Source organism: Penaeus monodon, chromosome 19, assembly GCF_015228065.2.
Source record: "Penaeus monodon isolate SGIC_2016 chromosome 19, NSTDA_Pmon_1, whole genome shotgun sequence".
Taxonomy (NCBI): Eukaryota; Metazoa; Arthropoda; class Malacostraca; order Decapoda; family Penaeidae; genus Penaeus; species Penaeus monodon.
In genome coordinates, this window is record NC_051404.1 from 47,948,132 (window position 1) to 47,948,743 (window position 612).

At 48.7% G+C, this 612-nt stretch overlaps 1 protein-coding gene across 1 annotated transcript in view; it reads right to left on the bottom strand.

Moving 5' to 3' along the window:
• The window catches only part of LOC119585288 (gamma-tubulin complex component 3 homolog), a gene marked incomplete in the record, with an annotated part of 12,561 nt that extends 12,383 nt beyond the window's left edge, over positions 1 to 178 (bottom strand). The window contains 1 exon segment of the mRNA XM_037933961.1: positions 1 to 178. Within this exon segment, the coding sequence (XP_037789889.1) occupies positions 1 to 55 (55 nt within the window).
• Positions 179 to 612: the final 434 nt, after the last annotated feature.

A 612-nucleotide genomic window follows, 5' to 3' on the forward strand; every position in this document is an offset into this window, starting at 1 on the left:
TGATCCCCGTCACGTGCGAGCACAGCCTCTTCAGCAGGGCGTTGGAGGCGTCCATGGTCCTGTGGGCCGATTCAATCCCCGCGGCGAGCCTGGAGCCGATTTTGACATGGGAAATGGCCAGTATCGACCACCACTTCGACTCTCATGGCGCCATTTATTTTCGTTTTGTTTTCATGCGGGCGAGAGGCGGCGATTGGGCGCGGGCCCGGCGGGGAGCCAATCGCAGGCCGGCTTTCTGCGCGCTCGGGTCGGGATTTGGCGGTCCCTCGGCGCGCAGAGTCCGTCAATTCAAGACTCGCTCAAATCGCGATTCGTCCGGGTCGGGCTGATTGGTCGGATCTCCTTATGACGTCATGCTTTTGAGGATTACCTACGCACAGCAAATATTTATGACGTAAACGAACTATGACGTAATAACGGATTACCGACGTACATAAAGTGTTTTGTTTTTATAACGTCGTTTTTGGCGGATCTGATCGATACTAAAGATTTATTTCCTTCTATCTTTCTTCCATTTTTGTAATCAATACTTATTCACATATATGATGATATATATAAAATTTTAGAACGGAACACTATGTGATGCGCAATAAGATAAACACTACAACATAT